Below are 24,699 nucleotides of genomic sequence, written 5' to 3'. Positions count from 1 at the left end.
AGAATCGTCTTTTTTTTTTTGTTTTATGAGATCATCTCATAGAGTTGGTGAATCTAGGCCCTTGTTCCTGCTCACTGAAGCAGCCTTCATTTATAATCAGGAATACGGAATCAGATTGAGTTTGAATTGGAGTATGTACATGGTATTTGCAATTATGCAATTTCCAGCAGTTTGAAGGGCTCTACAATTACGTTTTTTCTGGTTCAATTCTTTGTGGTGTATGGATGAACTGAGTACAGCCAAACTTGATCTTGATCTGGCCCCATCTAGCAGCAGGTGTGTCAGAAGAATGCTTTAGTGGTTCACTGGAGCAAAAGACTGCGGGTTGTTCCTTGTATCTGACCTTGGATTTCCTTAAGCACAGTGTGGAGAGTGTGTCTAAGCTACAGACAGACTACGCCCAACCAGAAGCTAACTGTGTGGTTTATGTAGTTGTACTGCAGACATTACAAAAGTCAGATAACAGATCTCACTACAAGATGGAGAGATGTTCTTAAAACGTGTTGGAGGAGCTAGCAGTTAGCCTTCAATTCAGTAAGGGAAGGACTTGCAGTAATCTGAAGTCACAATCCACTCCCTTTGTCTTAAGTGTAGATTTAAGGCAGCTCAACATAGCAGGTGCTGAAAGGAGTCACTCTAGCCCTGTAAGAGAGGGGTAAGTAGGACTAGCAGTAGTGGTGAGGAACCAGTAGTGACAGGGTGTTCAAAGTAATAAACATTAAACAGTACTGGAGTCAGGTAAAGAATGGATAATTGGGAGAAAATTTAGTACAATATTAAGTTTCAGCTGTCAAAAAAATATAAACATCATTAACTTGACTGGGTAGAATGGTCTTCAAAACAAATTCAAACTAAACCATCTTCTAAGTAGGTTTATCAAAAACTGAGAGAGTGATAGGGAAATTTTGCAGCACACAAAGACAAATGCCCTAATGTTTCTTACCTGTTACTTTATGAACAGCCACAAAATCAGTGACATTTGCCTTTTACCTCTATAAAGGCAATAAGAAGAGGCTTCTTTTCCTACCTCACCCAACTAAACCAAGAACTGCAAACAAAAGACTAGCTTTGTTTTAGGTCAGGATGGCAGAAACAGAAGGGATTTGTTGCGTTTTAGGCCCTGATGGATGTTTTAGAAATTTGCAATTAGAAAACCAATTGAACCTTTTGCCACATAGGCAGTTGGCATTTGAGAACTCCAGCCTTTGATTTTTTTTTTTTTTTTTTAAACTTCGTTTTAATGATAAAACTTTGTGTCCTTTTTTTAGTCATACAGGTACCCCCAAGTTTTATGCTTGGTCTCCTGCTTCCTTAGATTTTTTAGAGGAGAGTATATTTCATATTTTCTGAGTTTGTATGTATTAATTTTCCTATTTAGATAGAGCATTCACATCTACTTCCAGCATTACCATCAGAACAGTATCTTTTGTCCTGCACTGATTGCGACCGTGAGACAAGAGGTTCAGATGAGTGACTTGGCTAAAAGAAGACCACCAAAGGTACTTTCAGACATCACAAAGGCTAAGGGAAGAAGGATATGAAGAATATGTTATCTTCTCACTCGATTCACTGTATGCACAACCGCCTCTTGTCCAGATTGTGGCTGTGATACTTTGAGATGTTATAGTTCGGTTTGCTTGTATTCTTCCACGAGAATTTGGTTCTGCATTGTCACGGCAGGAAGGTAATCATTGGCTGGGTCTTGAATACTTGTAAGGATCTGACCTATCCCTCGGCTGATTCTCTGCCCGTAAGAGCCACTGCTGGTTTTGGCTGAGATTGTCTGACCTCTGTAGACTTGAGCCTGATGCTCACATATACCAAACTTGCTTAGCAGGATAAACACATCTCTTCGGAAAGCTTTGGTGAAAATAGCGTAAAGAAAGGGGTTGGCACAAGAATTGAGTGGGTAGAAGAGTACCAGCAAAATCTTGGAATTGGTGACAGTTATCAAAGGTTTGTTCATAATGGCAGATAAAGCATGGAAAGCGATGGGAGCCATGCACAGAAAGTCAGTGAAAATCAACACAGCCATCCGCTTGGCAATTTTGGTGTCTTTGTCCCCTGACTTGTACTGAGGGTTTCGCACAGTTACATAGATTTTTATGTAGCAGGCACAAATGATGACAAAAGCAATAATGTTACATATTAAAACAAAGACAACGTAGGCTTCAGCCACCGGTGTTTCAGTGTCCATGGGCAAGCAGATGCTGACTTTGCTATAGCTGCTGACGCCAACCAGTGGCAAAAGGGCAAGAAGAAAGCACGAGAGCCACCCTCCCAGCATGATAACCAGGGCATGCCGGAGGCGAATCTTTCGATCTGGGCGCATGGCAAAAGTGATGGCATACCAGCGCTCCAGCGTGATCACAGTCAGTGTGTACACAGAAAGTTCACTAGCAAAGACCGTGAAAAAGCCAGCTGTGTTGCAGCCAGGCCCAGTCTGCCACTCTATAGCGTGGTTATAGTACTCTGACCTGGTGTAGAGATCCACTGAAGCAATCAGGAGGAGGTATAACCCCATGCAAAAATCAGCAAAGGCCAAGTTACACATCAGAAAGCGTGGTACAGTCAGTTTATAATGGCTGGTGAGAAGGATGAAAAGGACGAAAACGTTACCTAGGATGGCCAGCAGGTTCACAAACCACACCACAATCCTCAGAAATTGATATCCCATTATATCCTCACAAGGATTAAACTCATCAGGCTCTGGAGTGCATATTACGTCTTCATTACCTCCGCAGACAGGATAGTCATAATGACTGTCAAAGGTCTGGATGTCTTCCATTTGAGGGTTCTTGAGCTCTTGGCCAAACCCAAGATTTCCTTCTCCGTGCTCTTCCAAAAAAATGTAATAATGGGAATTTTCATGAGAATTCATGAACTTGGTGTTTTTATCATACACAGTATCTGTATAGTCTGTGTATTCTTCTGCATAATCTTTGTAAAGTGGACCTCTGAGAGCTTTGACTGATCTTCTCTTACGAAAGCTGTGACTGCCACTCTGGTTACATGTCAGGTACTCCAGGATTCTGAAAGAGTAGAGGGTGAAATCACTGCTGGCATTTACAGTCCAACCAGAGTGTAGCAAGTAAAGAAAACACTTCAAAAGCAAATCACCGTGAATGAAAATGTAGCTATAAAAAGGTGATAGGATGTATTTCTGTTAACAGAACATATAGTGAACAATAAGCTTGAGCATTTCTGGGCTTTTTTTAAAACTATATTTTTCCCTTCTCTGTTGCTATTAGCTATCCCCAGTAATAATTTGGCTTGTTCAACATCCATAATCCCTTTTCCTTCTTGGAAATCTACATTCTTAGTAGGTAACAAGACTTTTATCTACTGTTTATAATTTCTTAGGTAATACACACAGTATTACTTTCCTTTTCATTTTTGCTCACAAATCAATTTCTCCCTGAACTTCCATCATTTTAATTTCTGCTCTGTATTTTCTGTGGGTGCTTTACAGCTAACTAGCAGTGTAGTGGTTGGGAATCCTATACCTCATGGTGTGATGTATCTGTATTTTTAGTTGAAAATTGTTCATACTTTTTAGTAGGAAAAAATTGCAATTTAGCATCCAATTTTTTGATCACTGTGATCCACTGTCACATAACCTTTAGCATTTCTCATTTTCAGGTGTGTAGAATTAGAGATTGCTTACAATTTGAGATTGCATACAATTCAGTCTGAGAAATTCTCATCTCTACTAATAGAAATGCAAATACTTGTTTCTTTCAGTCATTAGGTTGTGCTGGGTTCTTTCTGCACATTCTTCCTGTCCAGGTTTTGAATCTGTCCGCTCTGTTTTATTTCTGTCCTCACTTTCCCAGTTTATTGCAATTGTGAATGTTACTGCTTTGTGAGTTTATTATTGAATAATTCAAATACTTATCATAGCATATTTTTAATATACTATGCATTCCAACCACAAATACTGCAATACTGAAGACTGGGGTTGCCTTCCTTAATCAGGGACTGGTCTGGATAAGAATTCTCTAAACCTTATTAAACTTTGGAGAAATTTACAGTGGATTTGCACTCTGCAGTAAAATTTTGCTGCTTATAAAAGTCAGTCATCCTCCCTCTCTACCTCTCCCCAGCAGATGAGTCTCTGTGTTGCATCAGGACATCTATAAATGTATTTTTTTCTTTCCAAAAGCTATCCACATCTGTTCTGATGGGAGGCTGGAAATCCTGCTAAAATGGATTTTGAAATAAACGGTCTACAAGGTTATTACAGAATCATTTATTCTGAGCTTTTCAGTTAGAAAACATATGATACATGAGACTGTAACCCCTCCAAAACTTCTTTTTCCAGGCCTTGCTACAGCACATTCTGTCTTACAGCACATTACCCTTTTTTTTGCCCTTAATTCTGGGCTCAACAAAAGGAGGAGCTGTTGCAAAAGGTCCTACAAATTGTTATGACAAAAATTCTTTTTTGTCAGTTTGATATTGTAATGTCTAATTCAAAGAATGTCCTCTCTACCTAGAAAGAATGTCACGAAAGTGTCATTAGATGTAATTTTATGTTAATAGTAAAACATTGTTTTCACTTACATACTTTAAAATTGAATGTAAGTTAGTGAAACTCACCCGCTCGTTTTTTTCCAGCTCTTGAAAGCACAGCAGTGACTTGGATATGATAGGTCAGCTCGCATTAGCTGAAGAAATATCTTTACAGCTGGTAATTTCTTTAAAGTCCATGTATTTTTGGCCATTAGTTCTTTAAGGCTTTCCAGTCCTTTGGCTGGAAGGTTAGCAATGGCTGTTCTGGAGACATCACTAGGTAAAGGAAGAAAAAGACCAATGTCAGAATACCCAGCAACTGGATCATAATTTTTTCAGGTTCTTGCAGTAATTTAGGAGTTTCATATAATTCTACAGCAAAAATCAAATCCAGAGGAGGTGGGGATTTCATATCACTTTGCTAGGTTCTGATATCATTCAAATTCAAGTAGGATATGATTTCCTCCTGTGATTTTTCTCTGTTTTAAAGCTCTTTAATGTCTCGTAGTGCAGAATATGAATGATTAAGAAACACCAGGACTTTTAAAATTACACCTTTAAAGCCAACTAGATACAAATGCATATGCAAACACAAAGTTTTAAAAATTCTTTAAAGAAATCACATCTTCCATTGAAAGAACTATTTTTCTTTAGACCTCTTTAGACTTGTCTTAATCTATCGGGATACTTCAAAAGAAAGCATTGTAATTACTAAAACAATGTTCTTCATAAACTGAAATTAAAATCTTCTATCTCAGTCCATCCTGAAACTCTCAGAAAATTTAGTGTATGTTTGCTGCTTTCTATTTCTCTGGTACTGAGTCTACCTCAGCAGATATGTTGCACAGTTTGTGGAATAGGTGTATTTCCTTTAGAACTGCTGGGTGAATGTCATCTGGTCCTGCTAGTGTTTTCCACTCTTTTTTTTTTTTTTTTTTTTGCTTTGCTTTGCTTTGTCCCCAAACCTCTTCTACTGACATTTGAAGTCAAGATGTTTTCTCAGAGTTATACTCTGTAAAGAATGAACCTGTAAAAAAGGTTCTAGTGTAGGAACATTGTTTAAGCACTTTCATCGTGAACACCCTAATAATAAATAATAGATAATTAAACTTTTTCTATGCATTGTTTCCCAAGAGTGCTGTTCTTATCCCTCTACAAGTCTCACCCACTGGCTGGTTTCTTGCACCTAAAAGAAAATTTTTACTAATTTAATGCTTTAAACAAATTGCTTCTAAAACACTTGGTTTTGCTCTGCCTTTTTTAAAATTTTGATATGCTTGTATTTGTTTTTAAGTTGAGTTAGAAATTGTCTCCCCTTTCTGTAAGCGGAATTTTTTACTTCTGATAGCTTTTTTGCTATCATACATATTTGAATATGTCACAATTAGTTGATTTCAACCATATAAACCTTTTTGTTCTTCTGGAGTCTTTTTTGATAGGTAGTATATGTTTCTACCTAGCCCCTGAATTGGCTCTTAGAAGAGTCTGAATGCTGCCTGCTATAATTTTATCTTTTAAAGAATCACAGAATAGTTGAGCTTCGAGATCATCCAGTTTGACCTCACAGGGTCACCTGGAGCAGGTTGATCAGGACTGTGTCCTGTTGACTTCTCAGTATCTCCAGTTTTGGAGACTCCACAGCCTCTCTAGGCAACATGTTTCAGCATTTGACCACCCTCACAGTAAAGAAGTTTTTTCTTATGTTGAAATGGACTTTTCTGTATTTCAGTTTGTGCCTGTTGCCTCTTATCCTGTCACTGGACACCACTGAGGAGGCCCTGGCACCATCTAGTTCCCTCCCCCCCCTTCAAGTATTTATACACATTGAAGAGATTCCCTTGGCTCTTCTCCAGACTAAACATTCCCAACTTTCTCAGCCTATTCTACTATGACAGATGCTCCAGTCCCTTATTCAATTTAGTGGCCTGCTCCTTTTTGTTTTTCACTAATTTCCTCATTTTACAGAGCTCTCCTTCTGAAGCAAAACATCTTGGTAAACTAGATCTTGGACTAGATCTTACCAAGACAAGGCTGGCCTTTCAGCAACCCCCATGGGTCTCCATCAAGTCCTCATGGTGGTGGCAGCTACCTGCAGGAAGGGAACATGGTTAAATGCTGTGTGATGGGAGCTGCTAAGACTTTTTGGAAGGGAAGTGGCACCTTACAAACTCTTGGGAATTCTTTGAAGATGTTCTGGCACAAGCATATGGAGAAAGATGATCCTGGTTGTACAGTGAATTGGGATTTCTGAAAAGCCTTGACAAAATCAGATATCAAAGGCCGTTGAGATAACTAATCTGTTATGTGACAAGGGGAATGGCTCTCCTGGATTAATTTAAAAAGAGTGCGGGAATAGCCTGGGAATGGATGTTAAGTTTTCATGCCAGAGGAAGAATGGGACATGAACTGGCATCTGAATATACACTTCATTGCAGCAGAGTCCCATGGAGGCTAGGCTAGCACTGATAGTACTGAAATACTCACAAAGAGTCTGGAAAGAGAATGAAAGTAGCTGCCACAAAGCTTGTTTCTGACACAAAATAATACAAGGTAATGAAAGCTATATCTTGACTGTCTAAAGAAGCAGAAGGATCCTGCAATAATAAATGACTGAGCGGTAAAATAGTTGACATGATTCAATACTGATGAATGTAAAGTGCATTTAGGAAAGAGCAGTCTTAACTGTACATGGATGACAGGGGATTTAATTTACCTAGCATTCTGGAAAGATCTTGGAGTCCTCTCTGCAAATGTCAGGTCAGTGCTATTTAGTAATGTTGAAGGGAAATAGAATGCTAAGAATGTCTAGGAAAGAAATAGAAAATAGAACAGAAAAACTTCACTTTATAAATCTGACTGCATCTTAAATACTACATACAGTTTTATAAAGAGCACGGAAAGCTACAGCAAGGATAATTAAAATTATCACATTTTTTATATATGAAGTAATAAGGAGTAGGTAAGGACTTTTCTCTTGGGAAAAGCTAGGACTGGAAGAAGTAGTAGACTATAAACACTATGCATACTGTAAAGAAGGTGATTGGGAATGGTTATTCACTCTTGTGAGACGAGTTTTGGAACAGCTAAGAACGCAAGTCAAGAGACTTAAAAGTGAGAAAAGGTATAATCTTTTCACAAAATTGCATCATTAAATTGTGAAAGTCAGTGCCATGGTTCATTGTGCAGGCCAAATAACAAGGTAACAAGGACAATACCCCTTTGCGTTTTGGTTTTATTCACAGTTGTGTCCTGTTCCCATCAGAAATGACTGGGTCAGGAGGAACATCCTGGGGGACAAGGGCTTGTGCCTTGGAAACAGCCACAGAGAGGAGCCTCTCCAGGGCCCTGGGTGTGCAGGGGAGGGAGCTGAGGCTCCTGGAGAGCTGCAAGCAGAAGAGAGCAGCCAGCCCAGGCCTCAGGTGGTGGAAATAATTTCTCACACAGCAGAGGGGGTGTGCAAAGTCAGTGGCAACTCAAAGAGTGTTACCAAGTGACATTAAAAAGTCTGGAGGAAAGATCTGTTCAGTGAGAAGAAAGGGCTTGGAAGAGTTAGTTATAAGACTACGTCATTTCTGTTCTATCTTACTAAATCCTTTGAAGTCTTTGATGCGTGTGTATATGGATGTGTATTTAAGCAGTTAGGTATTGCAGTTTTTATTTTCAGAAACTCTGTTTTAAACTGGCGGGTTGGGGAGAAGATATCGGCACAGCTGCCTTAAAGTTCTAGTTGATTTAGGATTATTCCTGTTGCAGGGCTAACAATAGGTGGTTGGTCCCATCCATGGGCATATTAAGCACAATGGCTCAGAAGTTTGGAAGTTCCAAAATCCCCTGTTTGGGAAGTCCCTAAACTGCTGGTATGGTGTCTTCCACCAAGAGATCTTGTGACCTCTCTGTACTGCTGCTATTGTAAATGGAAAAGCCTCCTGGGAGTCTGGTGAATTTGTCTCTCAGCGGAAGATAACTTCTTAGTTACCCTACCAGGGCCCACGCTTTGTTAGCCAGAGGAAAGTGGGATTGACAGGAATTCTTTTTTACCTTACAAATCCAGTCTTGATGATTATCTATTCAGATTCACAATCTACTTCAAGCAGCATAGCAGCTGTCTTCAAACTAGAAAGCGTAGGATTGAAAAGTCTTTAAATAATAATTAATAATCTTCAGAGCAATGTGAGTCCAAGTAGTTGGAGTTTGCCAGACTGTAGTATCTGTGTCTGCATTCATACAGAAGACACATTTTCCTAAATGATTTCTTTGTCATTGTACGATCAGTCTTGATTTTGGGCTGCTCAGAAAAATGGGAACTGACTGCAGTTATGTCAGCCTCATTAATATCTAATAAATTGATAACTAAGATGTTGTTTAAACACAGCAGTGTTTACATTGCGCAGAAGAGCGTCTTGCTATTACTGCTAAGCTATAGCTGGCACATTTAAACACAAGAGAATGGGCAAGTGGTCTGGTACACTTGTTAAGAGGATCTGTCTCGAAGTGACTATAAAAGAGGTTAGGCAGGAAATTGATAAAATGAATGATAATGAATCACAAGGACTGGATGGTTTTCACCAAAGAGTTCTAAAGCAGCTCAAGGAGGAAGTAGTTGAATTGGTAAAAGAGGTGTGTAACCTCCCACTTAGACCTGTGCAGGAAGGCAGCAAATGAGCCACCAACTAATATGATATACCTGGGGGAAGTCAGCATGTTAAAGGGCTTTTGTAAAAAATAAGTCCTACCTTATAAACCTCTCTGAGTGTTGTGATTAAGATCTGCTGAGAGTCTCGTGGGACTTCCACAAGGCCTTTGACAAACCCCCACAAAGGTTGATATGGAAACCAGGCAGCCACAGTCCTTATGGGAGACATCAAATGTTTGGGGTTATGGTAAAGTTATAGTAAAATTCACTTCTAGGCTAGATCCAGACCAGACTTTAGCATTTAAGTAGCCATGGTCTAGAGCTCACTCATGGACTGGAAGTGGTCTGTCTGCGGTAGCATAGAGCTCTATGCTGTGGAGCGTAACAGCAACCAAAGTGCACTCAACCAATTTTAACATTGTGGCTTGTTAGCTGTTTTGTTTTTTCCTCACATGCTTTCTTACAAATCTCATGACATTTCTAGGCTGTTGCTTACCTTACATGAAATATACATGTTAGATTGAATGTTGTAGAGACATTGGAGAGCTTCAAATGAATGTAGAAGTAAAACATAGCTTATGATTTAAGAGATGTTGTTTTCTGAATCAACTGTATATATGATACAAGTGTTAAATGGGTATTTAGCTGCTCAGATACGATTTTTTTTTTCTGGGTTATTTTTGGTCTAATTCTTTGCTGTTTTTACGAAGTTAGAAGTTCAGAACTAGATATAAGGGATAATAGCTTTTGTTAGTAATCTTTTTTCACAGCTGGAAACACACAATTATATGAAATCTAGCAATAATGAGAATTTAAAAGACAGATAGTTGAGAAAATGAGATTGAGTGCATCATAGTACCATTGGGAATTTTTACCTAATTATATACAGATTACTGAGTACTGCAATACTACAATAGTTAAAAAAGCATAAAATATATAATAGATGGGCTTAGACTACAGATATTATTTATACCTACTGAAAGATTATTTTAAATCTGCAAATCTGCATTGTTTGATTAGCAGAATGCAGAGTGCTCCTGTTGCTCAAAGACTTGCTTGTGCCCAGTGGCAGGAACAGAATGGAACCTCCTAAGGTAGGAGCCATTCTTAGATTGGGAAATGATGCTTTAAAGAGCACTTCTGCTTTCTAAAGATAATTAATTACTCATATGTATCTTGTGCGACAGTTAGTAATGTTTTTAATTTGGACTGTATGTTTCGCAAAACCTAATTGAATAATGAGCCTGATTGTATTTTTGTTGCACTCTGTTGAACTTGTCCTCTAGGTGCATTTAGTAAATCAAACCCACTGAGTTGCTGAATCCTAGCCAAGATCTCATTTTCAGGTGAAGAGCGATGTACTGTCATTATATTGTTAAAATAGTTTTCTAAAGAGAACAGTCTATGTATACACCCACATACATCTGAATAGCCAGCAGTGACAAAGGAGTCAGAATTATTGGCATCTGTTCTCCTCTATTCAGTGATCACAACTCCCTGCTGCCTCTGCAATTGTACACTGCAAATTAAAAAAAAAAAAAACTCATTTTTTAATACCTACTTACATATACCATCTAATGAGGTGATCTGAGAGCGTGGCCAAACTCACACAACATACATATAGCCAGGCACAATTCTTTGTAGTTAAATCTTTCTCATTGCTTTCCTTTAAAACCAAAATGGAAGAAAATTAGCCCATTAGGGTAGATTCAAGGTTGGTGTTTCAGCCTTTAAGTTGCTGTTGCTGCTGAAATCCTGATTGGAAAAAATACTTCATAAATGTTCCTTTTTTCTTTTTTTCTTTTTTTTTTTCCTTCATACTGCTCCTACTGTAAGCAATGCCATTCGTTGCCCCAGAAAGAGGCACATTTATCTTCTGGCAATAGTTTTCCATAGAGTTAATTTTCAAGAGGAAACAGTATTGTAAGTAGAACTTTCCTTTTGAGGAAGACCCAATGTCCACAAATTCCTGTGCCAGCTAACAACAGCTAGATGCCTGAACTAAAAATGACTTAACAAATTATTTATTAAAATAAGCCAAGTTGTTTACACTACCCAAGGGGGATATGGAAGGGCTGTATTGCTCAGACTTCTTAGCCTATTATGCAAGTTAACAAATCTCTGGTCTCTTTATAATTTTAGTCTTGATGATACAGCAGTGGGTGTGTAATAAAGCACCAATCACAAACACATTTCTCTGTCCTGTGGGAGATGATAATGGTCATTGATGTGACATAACAATAAATCGTAGGGTTCCACTCAATTTTCATTCATTTTGACTTCAGCTTTCTTAAGGTAGTGCATAGATGGGAGTTTCAGAAACGATTTTGTTCCTGTTAAAATAATTCTAGCTCCTGAAGGTCAACTGAGATCTGTTCAGGTGGAAGGTTTCTGCTATAAATTGTTGCTGGAAGATAACCTCGTTTTATAACAAACCTTTCCTACATCACAAATGCAGAATAATTCCTTGTTATCCATGTGTAACAGAAGTCCCTAAAGCTGCTATTAAAATTACATGAAAATTAAATTCAAAATTAATAATATGTTGCACCCTTCTGTACTGGTTTTGACTGACACAGAGTTAAATTTCTTCATGGTAGCTTGTATGGGGCTATGTTTTGGATTTGTGAATGAAAACAGTGCTGATGACACAGGGACGTTTTAGTTCCTGCTGAGCAGTGCTTACACAGTGCTTATACAGGCCTTTTCTGCTTCTCACACCACCCCACCAGCAAGTAGGTTGGGTATGCACAAGGAGTTGGAAGGGGACACAACCAGGACAGCTGACCCCAACCAGACCATATCACATCATGCTCAGCAATAATAACTGGGTGGAAGTTTGCCAGGGCTGCCATTGCTCAGGGACTGGCTGGGCATCAGTTGGTTGGTGGTGAGCAATCGTTTTTGTTGCATCACTTGTTTTTCTTGGGTTTGTTTTGTTTTTCCCCCCCTCTTTGTTGCGCTTTTTCCCCCCATCCTTTTTTTAATTATTGAATTGTCTTTATCTTAACCCATGAGTTTTCTCACTTCTACCCTTCCAATTCTCTACCCCATCCCACTGGGCGTGGGGGTGAGCAAGCAGCTTGCATGGAGCAGAGCTGCAGGCCAAGGTTAAACCAAAACACCTTCCTAAGACCTTTAGCTCAGGACTAGCAAATCAAGGGATCATGATGTGAAATACTATGACTTTTTAAATCACTGTTGATTTACTGTTGTTTACATGCTGTTTTATGCCTTCTGCCTTTGAGAAGCAATACCTCTCTCTGTAATGTTACTATAGTACCACATCTTCCTTTAATTATAAATACTGCTAGGACTATTGTTAGCCATGGGTTTATATCATTCCAATGGGAGATGGATAACTGGCTGTTTAGACTGCAAATGTAAAACACATCCTGAGATCGAGAATCAGTGGCATCTGGGCTAGCACAATGATTATAGAAGATTAGAAAAATTTCGAGTCATTTGAGAAATCTAACTTGAAAACACAGAATGAGAAGGAAGTTCTTTACAGTTTACATATACATGGCCTAGGAAGTTATCTCTAGCCCCTAAACCAAGAGGTTTCGTGTAGCTCACACACCTTAAAGCTAGTCCTTGCAGAGTGAGCTTACCTGGCAGCAATATTATAGCATATGATTACCCCACAGCCCTTTGCAGCATGTCATTACTTGTTCACCTGTCTAGTATAACAACAACACTAATGCTTTACATTCCCACAATAATTCCCAAGAGTCAAAACCTGTGCTGCTGCAAGCTCTCACCTCCCTTACACTTAAGATCACAAGTGTTTTGTCTTCTGCCATCAAGAACCATCTTGCTACCTGTAGCTTCAGAGGGAAGATGTGCAGTGAGCTGTACAAGACCCCAAACATAACAGGAAAGTGCTCTTTGCTTTGAGACTGTGCACTTATTGTGACAAAGTAGTATCCTAATGGAAATACGGTGTCCAGGTAAAGTTACGTCAGTTGAAAAATGTCTTTATGGCCAGGAACAAAATGAGAAAGGGCTTCGCTGGTGCCATGTAGAATACTGAGAAAAAGGCCTTATTAGCGAAATACTAATAAAAAAGGCTTACTCAGCACCAACTCAGCCTCTGTTTCAGTTCTCCAACAGTGACCATCTTAGTTCAGGGATGGGTGGCCTGAGCCCTCCTGAAAGCAGAAGCAGTGAAAATGAAGGCAATCCAGCTAGCCAGGAGGAAGAGGAGCAACAGGCACCACAAAGGGTCCCTGAGCGGGAGGTTTAACAGCCCCTTTGTGAGCTTTTTCAGGTTTCCCTCCAGAACACCCTCTTCTGCTCTGCATAGATGGCCAGTTCTCCTCTTGGTTGTGGATCAGGGCCTTGACTGTGTTCTTCTTACCCAGAATGTATAACTTTTTTGAGATATGGTCAGAAAACACTGCTATTTCAGGATCTGGCCACTCATGGCAACTGAGGTTTATCCTTCAGGTGATTCAGTGATAAGAAGAAAAAGAAAACAAGCATGTTAGTCTGTGACAGTATCTTGAGGGACACAGTGCGGTGTATTACTGCCTTTACCTATTCTTCTCGTACATGCCTGCATCCCAAGGACTTTGCAACTTCAAATGAAGAGGCCTGGACTAATTTCCTCCCTTTACAGACCCTCTGGAGAGAAGCATTGGGTGGGATGACCCACCAGCTGGCAGCTATTGTGGCCAGACTTGAGGTGAGAAGGTCATAACATCCCTATTGACCTATGTAGTCCTGCAGCAGCCTTTTGCAGAGGGAAGGGGAGTGAAAGCAGTGAGTGAAGGGGAGGAAGAGCTGGCCTGCATGTCCTTGGGAGGATGACATTGCTGCTTCCCAACTCCCTCTTTCTGAGCTGCTCCGAAATGGGGTAGCTGCTGCATCAGGTGTCACTGGGAAAGTGAGGATGACTTTAGGAAACAGACAGAAAGTTACCCCAGTGTGACAGGAGCATTTTGGCATGATTTGCTGTTGAAATGACTGAGTGTTATGGACTCCTCCAATGTCACTTAAGGTATCTGCTTCAGAAGTATGACTCCATGAATGGTCTGTGCCTCTCCCCTCAAGCTGGTGAAAGAAAACCTGATACTCCCCAGAGCTGATCTTGGACCCTGTTCCAAAGACTCTGATAATAACTTCAGTAGACCTTGTGGTAGTGATGTGGAGGAATGATGTGGCCTTGAAAGATGGAGTCTCAGCCAGATCTTCCTCTTCACCCCACAAAACACAGTAATTTAGATGACTGAGCCGAAGACAAGCTACTATTCACACACAGGCCTTGCAATGCATGTAACTTGAGATGCAGGGGACAGAGAGAACCAGGGATTTGATGATGACCTTGCCATCAAAGGTCTGTTGCAGCTTTGCACAGCAGGGACACAACTCTTTGCGTGAAGTGGTTATGACCAATACAACTTCTACGTTGCTGGTAGCCAGCCTGATTTTCTGGAGTTGGAAAGATTCTGGGAGAAAAATAATGTCTTCTGCACCTTCTTGTTATTGTGGCTAGATACTAGGATTCCTTCCGTGAACAGTACACCATTATTCTGATATAAATGCTGTTTTTCTGAACAGCAGAAACTAAAACTGATTCTTACATGGAGTGAGCACTGCTGGCACCATCTGGTTTTGCAGTGGAGGAAGGAATCCCACTTTCAACACTTCAGTTCTTCCTGTGATCAGTCCTATGCACTGTTACATGCTAGATGATTTGAGTCAGGGTATATGATTCTTCTTAAAGTTTTTTGTTTCATTCTGTATTGCTATTCCTAATTTTAGTGAAGGTTCTTTGGAGGACTATAAGATCAGACTGGAAGCCACATTACATGAGAAAGAAGAAAGGACAGCACCAGAAGGAACTTTATTCTGTCTAAAATTATTTTTTCATCTCTGTTTCAATTTCCTTTACACGTGTGCTACCAGCATCCTTAGTTTGTATTACAATTACACTACAATTGTACAGTCATAGGACAGATTGTAATACAGTGTCTTTCAGAAGAAAAATTGGTAGGATCAGTATTTCTAATGTAAGATGCAAGCATTTCTTAAATCAGTTCCCTAAAGCACAGCTTTTGTTGCTGATATTCTTTTTGTAAACATGCCATTCCCATCCCTGCTGCTCTGCTGCTAATAACGGTTGGAAAGAAAGTGCACCCTAAAATAGTATTACTTTTAAAGCTTTCTCTACTTTATTTTCTTCTACTCACAGTAGAGTTGGCCCACTGTTCACTCCCAGAAATGCATCATCATTGATAACTTCCAGGTATTTGTTCTTGTGCAGATAGCTGCAGAAACAAACAAAACACAGTGATTTGGAAATAGTTATCCATAGGTTAAAGACGACGATCTTCAGTTTACTTGCCTGAACAGATTTACAAAAGCAATATGGATAAGGGCCATCCTGTCCCAACAACATATTGAAGCATAATCAGTTACTTCATTTTCTGTGTACCCAAGGAACAAAATAAGGGCTTGCTGTTTTGAAAATAAATTTCTCAGCAAATAATAAATAAATTAGCAAAATACATTATCTTTGCTCCAAATTCTTTTTCTCTCTGTCATGCACATAAAGATGCATACACACTGTATCTTCAGGTAAATATGTGTGAGGATAAGGTGAAACAGATTGTTTTGCTTTCATCAGAATGAGGTATGGGGAATTACATGATACTTACAGGAACACATCATGAACAAACATAAAAACAATTCCCTCCTTGAGTTCAATAATAAAAGTTCTAAATGCTTTAAAATCTTCATAGCCAAGTAGAGGCTCCTACATACAGGTCAACAGTTAAGAAGTTTTGTTATAAGAAGAGCAAGAGAGGGAGTGAGAAGGAGGATAAATCTGAAGGAAAAAATAATATAAAACTTACGTAAACAAAAAAATTTAAAAATTCTAAAGTCTTGGGAGAACCTTGAACACTTTCCTGAAATATGGATTGTTGCAAATTTCTCCTATCATTACATGATTGATGTAATCAAGGACCAACATTAATTCCCATCACTCTGGAAACTGACATATATGAAAGTGTGGATTCAGGAAGTAGGGAAGTTACAGAGTTGAGTTAAAGGTGCGTGATTAAAGACAGGCAGTGCAAGGCTACTGAACACTCTTTAAGTATTAACATGACCCAACTGGAACTATCAATGTTAAATTCAGTTCTGTGGTTTTAGTTTTAAAATAAATGATCTAGAATGAATCTTGATTTTTTTTTTTTTTTTTTTGTAGCTGGATTCCTGTTTACCATGGTCTGCAACTGTTGTTTGAGAAACTTATAAATACATGAATTATTATTGCAGGTTGTTCAGTCAAATTGCTTTAGAGAGACTATGCATTTCTGTCCAAGACTCTTGTTCTCAATGGCCTAATAGAATTTATGGTTTTTGTGGAAAGACTTGGGAGAAATAATCGGCTTCAGTAGTTCCACAATTGCAGATGTACAAAGAGCTTAAATTAAAAAAACCTGCAGGAGCAGAAGAAACACAAGTATCCAGCTTTTCTGCCAGTGTCACAGTGGATGTATGGCACTGAGCACATTTTCTGACATTCTGTGAGGAGCAGATATACACAGAATGTGATGAAATGGAAAAATAAGCATTATTTTTATGCATGCAGTGCCAGCTTGTGTGTATTAGTTGGGTCTATTTGACGCAGAGTTAGTTTAAAAATGTGGTTTTGGAACAATTGTCCAGCTAAAAAGTACTTAAACATAACAGGTATGTTAACTTCCTTGACGAGGTGGTTCCTCCTGGTTAGCCAGTAGGGAGAAGGATGAGGACTGTGGTTATAAGCAGCTGGATCTCCTAAACACATAGACAGGAGTATGCTGAATTAGCTGAGCAATGAAAAGAGACTGAAGATTTGGTTGTGATATATACATATGTACATATATATGTGTGGGTGTATGTATATGTATACAAGGATACTACTGTGATAATTCTTTCCCTAAGCCTGCAATTAAACCCTAGGTGGTGTTTTTACTTAGTTCAATCAACTTCTGTCACAAAGTTTACAAGAGAAATAGCTTGCAGGCATCAAACCTAGTCATGCCTTTTAACTTAATTTAAATGGAAATTGAAATCTTGTGGTGAGATTAAGACTCATTTACCAAATATAGTAGTCCCTGGAGGAGGAAGGAGGACCATCTAGCTCTCTTGGCTGAGGGGGCACTACATAAGCAAGGAGACAAAACTGTCCAAGCATTTTGTTTCTGTATTATGATGAGAAGGATCCTCTGACAGAAGTTTGAACCAAGGCAGCAAAGGAGATGGGACAGCTGCAGGACTGTGCTTCAGGACAGAAATGCAATGCAACCCATTAAGGAGGAGAACACAGAAAATTGCCACGGGAAGTTGTCAAGGTATGTTCCCCTTGATGAAATGATGGCAAAATGATCAATGCTATAAAGGCCCTGAAGGACCATGGTGCCTAGGCAGAAGAGACTTGTGGCGCCTGTAACTATCCCATTTATAAATTTTATTAATTTCTGTATAGTGGAAAAGGTAAAGTCTAATGGCCCCAGTAGTAAACCACAGATTAAAGCATGAGGCTGCAGTCTAGGAGCAACAACAGGGTCCATACACTGCAATATTATAGGTAGTTCAGGTCCAGCAGAAGCAAGAACAGGAACTCATAGTGACATAAGTATGAAAACAGTGGGTGACCCAGGCCCAACAACTACAAGCATCAGGATTGCTTGACATTTCACCAACAAGGGCGCAGGGCTGGTGGAGGCCTTGTAATGCAAGAAGGAAAATAAAGATGACTGCAGATGATGAGTGTATAGCATTGCTCAAGAGAAGATGATGTAGTCCTCAGTTGAACTAAGGGACTGAAACTTTGCAAGGATTGCAGACAGACTAGACTACCTTATGGAGGTCGTGTTTCACAGGGTAGACAAAAGCAGAGATGATGAGGTCATCAGAAGAAGAAATGGAAGAAAACCAACAATATTGCCCAAGTGAAGTCAGGTCACATTGCTCAGAATTTAAACATAATTATCTTAAAAAGAGGAATTTCATAAAATTTCAGAGTGTAGCTGGCACAGAAATGATAAGATGCCCAGGCCAGTCCTATTAAGGAAATTAAATGAAATGAAAGGAGAAAGAATTTGATACTACTGATGCAGATAGTAATACCTTAAGCAGAGAGGGATGTTTGGTACTATAACTGTTATAAACATTTTAAAGCTAGCTTGTGATGTAGCTAGGAAGGCAAAAAATACGATAGAAAGGTTGTCACAACAGATTTCAGAGGGTGTCCATGAAGTTGCTGTGAGCTGTGCCCATTGTGCCAGTTAGAGGCAAAGATACAAAGGTCAAACCTTTTGTAATTGTTAAGTTCTGCAACAAAAACACTATTTGAGGTGGTGGCTGTGGAGGTAATTGAATTGACTCAGAAAAGTGCAAAAGGCCACTATTTTATCTTTGTGCTGGAAGAATCTTTCAAATTCAGATCACTGAAGTAGGGCTTAGCTGTAAAATTGTTTCTTGGTGTAGAAAAAAATCAAGTAAAGATTTTAATCCTGTCCTGATTGAAGTCATTGGCAAATTTGCCATAACATTCACTGGATATAAGCTCGTATTCATTGCCATAGTGAGAAATGAGAAATAAATGCACCTCAGCTGAGTTACACAACACAAAGTCTTAGGGAGCCAAGCCAGAATAACACTTCTGGCATGTTATTCATTGGACATTACCCATGCCTAAAGCCTTGTTTCTTACAGAGGAAAATAGCTTACTTCATCTTCTCAGCTATTGTTGTTTGAAATAAGCTTTCATTCTTTAGAAGTAGATGGCATTCTAATATCACCTCACATTTGTCTTAGAATTCTGAGAACTGATTTTTGTATTCTGTAAATGATAATCTAGTCACTTTTGTTGTGAGCTTTTCAGTTTGCAAATTTCCTCATGATTTTGCCTGCAAATCTAATACAAAAATTAAAACCAGAACAAGAGCTAAGAATTAATCCAAGATTTCAACATCTTGGTTGTAGTTTTGAAGGACACAAAAACCTGCCTGACCTAGTAAAACCTGTCTGCTTTAGTACCTAGGCATTATTATATAGCCAGATAAGTGCTTGTCCAATTTTGAAATATTTTCCCCTGATATTTGAACACCATAGTGTGTTCATAAACCTGAAATATAATAGTTTATATATGCGTTAAAAATCTTCAAACTTACAAATAGAAACAGCCAGCTAGGGACTTTGGGGAAGTTCATAACATCTGCTACCAAGGAGGGGCTGCAGTTTCAGCTGCCAGTTTTCACATAGATGAGTCAGGCCCATCAAAATGTAAAATTTCCTGATGCTAATTGATTTCATTTGTTTAAGCCCTTTTAACTTGATAGGTACCTCTTTTAAATGGAAAGAATAAGACTTTGGTAAATATATACTTTGACAAAGAAATTTTATGTGTAGCCAGTATAGCTCCTTCTGAGAGTATTTTTAATCCTGTTGTTAATGACAGCTAAATGGTATAGAATGTAATTTAAAAACACTGCAGAAAGAACACCACAACAGTGGTACCCATGTGTCTAAACAAATGTTGGAAGTCTTAGAAATCACATGGGTGAAGTAGAATATCTATCATCAGTCGAGACACTAGAATAATAGTCATTTTGGAAAGCTGGGGGAAGGCAATCAGATAGACATGAATACCACAGTGCAAAGTATGCAGGAAACTGGAGTAGTAAATGCTGAATCTGCACCAGGATATGCTGGTGGTTTCACAGTGCTATTATAAGTAAAGGAAGGCTATTTTTTTCTTTTTTTAATCAAATCAGATCAGTAAACTCACTATGCTAGTAACTAATACAGAGTATCTATGGACTGAAGATCAAGGGGTATGTGGGGAAAATAGTGCATTAAGTGTCACCCCCACCAAAAAATAACATGACTGCAGTATGCTGAGCAGGATCTTCTGAGGACGTGAAACAGTAAAAAGGCATTTCAGCAGCTAGGTAAAACAGGACAATGTCATGTCAGGGCATGACAGAGATACTGAGTATTCAGGCATCATCGATGCATGCTTCATAAAGCAACAGGTTAGAGAGTCCACATGAGGAAAAGCAACTTTTGATCTCTGCTTGAATGGCATGCATGCTCTGTTTCAAAATGTTATAAAGTCTGTTTTATAAGAGCAACCACCAGGTACTGATATTCACCAACTCTGTAGGACCAAAAAAGCCAAAAAGTACACCACAGCTGTAGTCTTCAGAAAGGAGACGATATACATATATATGAGAAAACTTCCGTAAAAATAAACAAAAGCGTGAAAGTTAAATTTTTGAGGGCATTCTTGGAGCTCTTTAGGGACACCATTTTGGAGATACAGAGCAAATGTGAAAAGCATGAGATGGCAAAAGAAAAACAAAATCCTGAATATTCAAAATCTTCAACTGAGATGAAAAACTGAAAAATGCTGAAAGGTCTAAGACATTTTTACAAAATATTTTTACCAAAAGTGTATTTTCTTCTAGGTGTAAAGGATATGAATGAAAAATGCTGACCAGCTACTTCAACTAACATATAGTTCCACATACCTTTCTTTTTTTCAGTGTAGAATATTGCTATTTGTCTTCTTCCATAGTCCAAGGTCATTCATGCCATCCCCCATATTGTAGCTGGACACACCTTTCTCGGTATTTTTTGTTTTAAACTGGATTATTTCACTGACAAGGTTTTAGTGCAGTCCCTCAACCCAATTTTATCAGCACAGGGAGTGATGGAATAAGAATGAACAGCCAGATTAGGGAAAAAGGGTTTTGCAAAATTTTCTTTCAAAGGATCACTTAGTTAAAAACCAAGTTACCAAAGTTCCTAGTTGGAATGCATTACTTGCTTATGGAATTTTGTATTATTTGATAGTATCTGCTTGCTTGCTTTCAGCTTCTGATTTTAAAATGAGGCAGCAGAGTTTAACAAACAAGGTGAAAAATAATATGTTGGCCACACATCTAAGTATCACCACTACAGTATTAAATGAGCCCTGGACATGTAACATGTTAATGTATCTATGTTGTATTATGAAATTAAGGTTAAAGAGAGGGAGAACAGGCAAAAGAGATGCTTTGGTAAATGAACAGTATTAAGGATTCATCATATGTTTTTTCTACAGCATTGTTTATCTTGACTCTGAGCTAACACAGGCATTATAAGTGATCCCTCAGAGTGTATACCAAAGTAAATATATTCTTTTGGAGTTTATTTCTGTAATTAGATTTTGAGATTGCACACTTTCCATTTCAGTAATTTAGACAGCTCTGTAAAAGCTCATCACAAATATATTTTGCCATTCACTGGCATACATTTTAAAAAAATCTTCTTTCCTCACCAGTTTCCTTAGAGAAATAAATATTGGTGCAGGAACACCACTTTGCAGAAGTCTTCAGGAGTGACACAGTTCATGGACCTTAATGATGTGTTAGAACGAGGGATTCAAGTTTCAGATGAACGCTGTTCAGTATAAGTGTCATTCGGCCCTTCATTCCTGGTTCTTTACTTCCCTGCCTTTATAAAACATATACAGCGATATTGTGGTTTGCTATAAAACACAGATCCTTGTTGGATGAGAAGAATTATTAGGTAGTGCCATTATTCAGTATGATAACGGAAAGCATTTATGTATGATTCAACACCTAGATCTGCATTGATTGTTTTGACCTCCTTGAACTACATAGGTCTTTTAATACTGCAAGAGTGGTAGAAAGGCACACTGCATGGTAGAAGGTAGCCTCTGAGATTCCCAAAATGTCTTCTGATTTGTGAATGGAACATGAAGTCTTTGAATGATTTGTCAAAAATGAATTATTGTTTTTGACTGGTTTCGTTTTTAACTTGTTTTCTTCCTCGAGGTCATCATTCAAAACCCATTAAAATTTCTTTCCTTCACTCATTTTATCTTAGTTTCTTTTTGCTCCTTCCTAGTTTCATCATGTCCAAAGGACCTTGGATCAGACCCAGAGGAAAACAGGTACTTTCTTTGCTGTACAGTGGTAGATAAACAGGAGTTCAAATTAGAAATGTCAGAATACAGAAAATGAAATGTTTGTCTTTTGCATTAACTTAATGCTGCTGCTAGAAACAACGAATCTCCAAGCTTGCAATTAGGAAAATTATACCTTATCTTGACATATGGTAACCAAACTACTTCAGAAAATTAGTTTAGAAATTTCAGTGCAGATTATCAAATAGATAAAGGCTTTACCACTGATGTTCAGCTCCTTAGTTTGCCTTGTAAATCTAGAGTGGTGCTTTGCTCCAAGTAAATGTCATATGATTTAATTAGGAGAAAACTGTTTGTTGTAATAGCTCATTTTTACTGCTGGTAGATAAAGCCCTGAAAGTAAGCCTGGGTTTAGTTTTGGTTTTTTGGTTTTTTTTTTTTTTTTTTAATTTGCTTAACTACTGCATCATAGCCAGTTTCTAGAAAGATTTCACTTAGAATCATAGAATCATGGAATATCAGGTTGGAAAGGACCTGTAAGGATCATCAAGTCCAACTCCCAGCTCCTCACAGGACTACCTGAAACTAAACCATGTGACTAAGAGCATCATCCATATGCTCCTTGAACTCTGACAGGCTTGGTGCCATGACTGCTTCCCTGGGAAGCCTGTTTCAGTGACCAACCACCCTCTCAGTGAAGAACCTTCTCCTAATGTCCAATCTGAACTTCACCCGATGCAGCTTCATTGCATTTTCTCATGTCCTATGGCTGGTCACCAGAGAGAGGAGATCAGCACCTCCCCCTCCTCTGCCCCCCTCGAGGAAGTTGTAGACTGTGATGAGGTCACCCCTCAGCCTTCTCCAAGCTGAACAAACCAAGTGATCTCAGCTGCTCCTTGTAAGTCTTGCCTTTGAGGCCTTTCACCATCTTGGTCGCCCTCCTCTGAACACACTGTAATAGTTTGATGTCTTTCTTAAGGTGCACCCAAAGCTGCATGCAGTACTCGAGGTGGGGCTGCACCAGTGCAGCTTAGAGTGGGACAATCACCTCCCTTGACGGGCTATCTATGATGTGCTTGATGCACCTCAGGACACGGTTGGCCTTTTTGGCTGCCAGGGCACACTGGTGACTCGTAATCAACTTGCCATCAACCCAAGCCCCCAGATCTCTTTCTGTGGGGCTGCTCTTCAGCCTCTCATCCTCCAATTTGTATGTATAACCAGGATTACCCTGTCCCAGGTGGAGAACCCAGCACTTGCTCCTGTTAAATTTCATATGGTTGGTGATTGTCCAGCTCTCGAGTCTATCCAGATCTCTCTGTAAGGCCCTCCACGCTTGAGGCTTTAAAGAATACTGAAATACCTTTAAAGAACACTAATTACAAACTTCTTCTGAAAGTAAGCAAGCAGTATTTGCAGACTACCATGTCTTTTCTGTTTCTCTACGTCCACTCAGCCCAATAAAGAAAATGGTTAGGACTCCGGATCTTCTAAAACTACATTTCACTTTATTCTTTAATAATAAGGAAAATTCCAAAGAGGCCAGAAGCAATTGCACTGGCACACTATCAGAGAAGCAAAAAATTCCTACAAAATAATCTCCAATCTGGTTTCATCAAACTGTAAGAAATGGAAGAGCCATCACAGTTCATGTATTAGCTAAGACTTAGAAAGGTTTTAAGTATTGCATGTACAGCTTAGAGGGATTCAGTCAAGACACTGGATTTATTTTGCCCTATTTTACATCTTGCGATTTCTGTGGACACTAGTGCAAACTCTGTGGCATCATGAAAAACTTTCTTTCTCATATGAACGTTCAAAGTAACTGAACTAATGTGAATAAAATAAGACCTATCCCAGACCTTTAATTTAACTACAACCTTTCAAAATTTAAGAATTCTAGCTAGCTGTTAAGGAAAAAAAAGGCAGTTTGGAAAGATTAAGACCATGTGAAGGATGCTCTTACAGAATTCAAGACCAATTTAAAATACTGAGAATAATCATATCTATCCTCATGCCTCTCTGGTCAAATTTAAGAGCTCATGATGAAAAAATCTCTTTACTCGTGAGACTGCCAGGCAGATTCTTCAGTCAGGCCTCTGTAGGACCAGAGTAAGCTCTGCCAAAGTGAATGGGGCCTCTGGAATTGAGATTTGTTCTGTGTTAATGATTGAGGCAGATAATTTTGGGTATGGTGTAAAAAGGATTTTCCCTCACTAAGTATTAGTTTTCCGGAAACTACAATAAGAAGGTGAAGGGAAAGCTGAAATGGTTGCTTCATTCTTTTGAGATGCCCATCTCTCATTTCTAGTGCAAGTGACTTACTCTGAATTGCTTCCAACACCTTATGCCACTCTTTTTTTTTGCAGGTAAGAGATTTTTGTGAAAGGGCTGCTACCATTATCAGTACTACACTTCCTAAAATAAACTCTCTTATAAGTAAAACAAAAGTAAAACTTTACTTATAAGTAAAAAAAAAGCATAATTATCTTCCAAATCGTCTTAGAAATGTTACTGATCGAAAGAAATTTTATTGTAGCTTCAAACCAGAACAAAATTCATATTGGAATTAACCTGCCATGATTTTATTTCTGAACTATAAATATACATA

At 38.8% G+C, this 24,699-nt stretch overlaps 1 protein-coding gene across 3 annotated transcripts in view; it reads right to left on the bottom strand.

The window, feature by feature from the left end:
* Window positions 1-1,442: 1,442 nt before the first annotated feature.
* Window positions 1,443-24,699, bottom strand: part of TSHR (thyroid stimulating hormone receptor) — a 68,615-nt gene continuing 45,358 nt past the window's right edge. For all 3 annotated transcript variants that reach the window (XM_074868541.1, XM_074868542.1, XM_074868543.1), the window contains 3 exons: window positions 15,346-15,423; window positions 4,603-4,791; window positions 1,443-3,032 (listed from right to left, as the gene is read on the bottom strand). In XM_074868541.1, the coding sequence (XP_074724642.1) occupies window positions 1,622-3,032; window positions 4,603-4,791; window positions 15,346-15,423 (1,678 nt within the window). In that variant the 3' untranslated portion in view covers window positions 1,443-1,621. The remainder of the gene's footprint in view (window positions 3,033-4,602; window positions 4,792-15,345; window positions 15,424-24,699) is intronic.

The sequence above is a fragment of the Strix uralensis genome, chromosome 4, assembly GCF_047716275.1.
Source record: "Strix uralensis isolate ZFMK-TIS-50842 chromosome 4, bStrUra1, whole genome shotgun sequence".
Taxonomy (NCBI): Eukaryota; Metazoa; Chordata; class Aves; order Strigiformes; family Strigidae; genus Strix; species Strix uralensis.
The sequence above is the reverse complement of the archived record's forward strand: the minus strand, read 5'-3'. Positions and strand labels throughout refer to the sequence as shown.